The sequence below is a fragment of the Hipposideros armiger genome, unplaced genomic scaffold, assembly GCF_001890085.2.
Source record: "Hipposideros armiger isolate ML-2016 unplaced genomic scaffold, ASM189008v1 scaffold_725, whole genome shotgun sequence".
Classification (NCBI taxonomy): domain Eukaryota; kingdom Metazoa; phylum Chordata; class Mammalia; order Chiroptera; family Hipposideridae; genus Hipposideros; species Hipposideros armiger.
The window spans coordinates 535,184-538,622 of NW_017732075.1; the positions used below are offsets into that span (position 1 = coordinate 535,184).

The 3,439-nt window shown below is 51.0% G+C and overlaps 2 protein-coding genes across 2 annotated transcripts in view; one reads left to right on the forward strand and one right to left on the reverse strand.

The window, feature by feature from the left end:
• Positions 1-2,476, forward strand: part of FAT2 (FAT atypical cadherin 2) — a 93,621-nt gene extending 91,145 nt beyond the window's left edge. The window contains exon 22 of the mRNA XM_019627226.1: positions 879-2,476. Coding sequence (XP_019482771.1) covers positions 879-989 — 111 coding nt within the window. The 3' untranslated portion in view covers positions 990-2,476. The remainder of the gene's footprint in view (positions 1-878) is intronic.
• SLC36A1 (solute carrier family 36 member 1) overlaps positions 1-3,439 on the reverse strand; it is a 149,240-nt gene that overhangs the window by 92,340 nt on the left and 53,461 nt on the right. The window lies entirely within an intron of this gene.

Below are 3,439 nucleotides of genomic sequence, written 5' to 3' on the forward strand. Positions count from 1 at the left end.
AGTTGAGTGACAGGGCCATGATTCAACCCAGAGCTGCGTGACTCCAGGTCCACTTGTATACCTTACATTTGTGTTCATGAAACAAATTATAAATACAGGACATCAGAGAATTGAGGTACAGTAGCAAGGAGTTAGCTCAGTCTAAGGATTCAACTGAGTTCAGAGGCCAAGAATGTCACTATAATCCTAGCTGGTATTAACAGCTGGGGTGCCCGGATTTGGGAGCGTGGAGTCTGCTCAACTCCGGGGCTCAACTCCAGGCCACTCCTGGAATCCTGGTTCCGGTTCTGAGGCTGGCCCTTAAGAGAGACACAGCAACCTTGAGCATTGCTAGCGGAGGGTAGGCAGGAAGGAGGTGGGAAGCAGGACTTAAAACCATGTCCTGTGAGGAAGGGCAGCTGGAAGTCACCAGGACAAACAGCAAAGGAATTGTGAGACCACTGCTTCAGGTGGCGACGGGGTGAGGGCAGGCCTGCACAACGGCGCCATCTCATGGGGGTTTTCAAGACCTTATAGAGAAGGCAAATGTATCTTCCAGAAATGGAAGCATTGCTGGAGGGAGACATATGCGGTTTGGGGGGGAGGAGTGAAGCCTTGGCTACAACCTTGAAAATAGAGTATCAGGGGAGGCAGAAGGGCAGAGCCAAAGACCTTGGCAGGAAAACCACTCTCTTTGGGGTAAATATTATAGGGGGGGGGAAAGATACGGTCTGTAAAATTTTCAGATTGCAGTGACTTGCTGAGGGCCCACAGCTAATTCAACATAGAACAGCCAGGCCATCTTCCTTGTNGGGGGAGGGCCCTGCCAGGCAGAGGGGGGCTACAAGGGCGTGAGTATGCGCCTCAGCCGGGCAGGGCCGTCTTATGCTGACTGCGAGGTGGGAGGTGGGCTTCCCACAGGCCAGGGCCAGCCCCAGGTCCCCCCCAACTATGAGGGCTCTGACATGGTGGAGAGTGATTATGGGAGCTGTGAGGAGGTCATGTTCTAGCTGTCCTCAGAGGCAGGCAGGCGGGAGGCCAAGGACTTGGCACCTTCCTCCTGTCCAGCAGGGAGTGAGTTGAGCGTGGCTGGGAAAGTGGGAGGGAAGCCCCCATACCCAGTCCAGGCTGCCGTACCTTGAAATGTGCTCATCCAGACCCCTAGCTAGTCCCTGAAGATAGAGGGAAGCTGAGGGAGAGCTCCAGAAACAGCACTAGGGCCCCAGGCAGAAAGGGAGGCACAGAGCAGTGGCCTTGGAAAACCAGGAAAAACGGACTCCTGCTATGGGCGAGAGGCAGCGTGTCTCATTGATCTGTCCTCTCTCAGTCCCCAGGGAGGCAGAGCCTGAACTACCGGGTCAGCTCTGTCAGGGCGGATTCTTACACCTGCCCACAGCTCCATTCTGGAGGCAGAGGCAGGTCCATGCCTCACAGGCTACCAACACACCTGCTGGAGAGATGATGTCCCAGGGTCGCTGACCTGGGAAGGCCACAGGGTGTCCTAGGAGCTGAGAGGTGAGCAGCAGGCGAGCAGTTCCCAAAAGTCGCCTACGCGCCCTGCCTCATTCGTCCATCCACTGCAGCATCTGCTCCATGTTAGTCACTGTGCTAGGCATCGGGGATTAGATGATGAATGAAGGCAACAAGGGTGCCCGAGGAGCATCATCACTTGGCCTCAGTCTTCTTGAGGTCCCCCTCCTCGAATTCCGATTCCAACCAAGCAGCTCGCTCTGCCTCTTTAAGTCACATGACTTTCTACAAGCCAGGGCCAGCCAGCATTCACCCAGCCCTGGGCCTTCTTTGTTTAAGAATTCAGACCTCATGGAACTCTGGGTTCTTCATCCCAAGTTTCTCAAGCACTTTGGGCCAAAGGCAGGAAGGACATGATTCTCCGTTTTTAAAATGCTTAGGCACTTTTCAACCTTGCTGTCTAGACGAGTTGCCCCAAAGGGGATTTTTCTTCCCTAGACGCAAGGAGCTCAGAATGTCCATTCGGGGCAGGGTGGAGGCAGGGAACCAGACAGTAGTGTCCAGACTGGACACCCAGCCCTTGCCTGCCCTTCCGTCTCAGATGCCTGCCAATCTAAGTATTACCTACAGTGACTCCGCCCTATGCATGGAGGGTCAATGTGGGCACATGTCTACACATGTGGGCGCTGTGTATAGTCTGTGTGTACACATGTATAGAGTGTATGTAGCCAGGAGTGGCAGCAGCCAGAGAATTCTGGTGGCCTCGCCACTCCCTCCCCTGCCAATCCCTCTCTCCGGTCCATTGCCTTTTCATGTGTTGTTTCTGGAGACAAAAGTCAAAAGGAAGAACAACAGGGACTCTCACTCACAGGGTTGCTGCTTACAGCGAGAGGGGGCTGTGTGAGGGAGAGCATGTTTGTGTGAGTGGTTAGTGGCTGTGCGTGCGACTGTGAGTGTGAATGACGGGGTGCATGGTTTCACTGGTCATTTTTTTTTTTTAACAATAAAGTATCTTTTTTTACTGTTATTTCCTGTGGGGCTTACCCTGCTTGTGGTTGGGTCAAGGGAAGGGCACAAGGGTCTACAGGCCTTCCAAGCTCAGGTTCACAGAATTTGGGGGGTGGAAGGGACCCTGGAAGTCATCAAGCACCATGATTCCCGAATCTCGCAAAACGGCTAAAATACAAATCCCTGAGTCCTATCTCAGACATACAAAACCAGAACCTCTCGGAATGGGGCCCAGGACACTATCTGGAAAAAAACGCCTCCAATTCTGATACAACTGTTCAAGGTTAGTCCATAAGTACGCTAACCAGCAGGTTAGGGAAAGGCCCCGAATAAGATTTCAGGACCGCTGATCCCAGCCAGAACCCCCTACACCACATGACACTGGTCAGGGAGAGGGGACTTACTATCACAGGTCCTGAGACGCCAGCCCCACCTGATGCCCTGAGTCAGTGTATGGTCACTGAGGCCAGGCTGGATGTGTACATCACCGGACAACCGTGGTCTGTGCAGGCCTGGTAGGTAACACGGAGCCTGGAATGCCATGCACTAACTCGGGCAGGTATGACTTGGCCTCTCGTTTTTCGGTCAAACTAAGATAGCAAATAATAGCTGCTTCATAATACTGTTCTGAGGAATAAACGTAAAGAGCTTATAGCAGCATAAGCAATAAATGGTGATTATTATGCTAGGAAATAATGCCAGATAGTATACAGTTAGAATGAACTGATAGGAGCTGTTCAGGAAATCACGAATAATCTAGTCCAGTGTTGCCCAAATTGTTGTTGTGCTTACCACTTTTACGATTTTTGCCCTGAGAGAATACCACCTATACTATTAATATTTTTCTTTTGGTATACTTAGATTTTTAAAAAATATATTTTACTCACCTTAAAACTGTAATATCCATAAACTAAAGGATTTAAAAGTTCCTATTTCTTCTAGCACACATGAAAATGCATAAGCATTCAGATATTTTTAAATG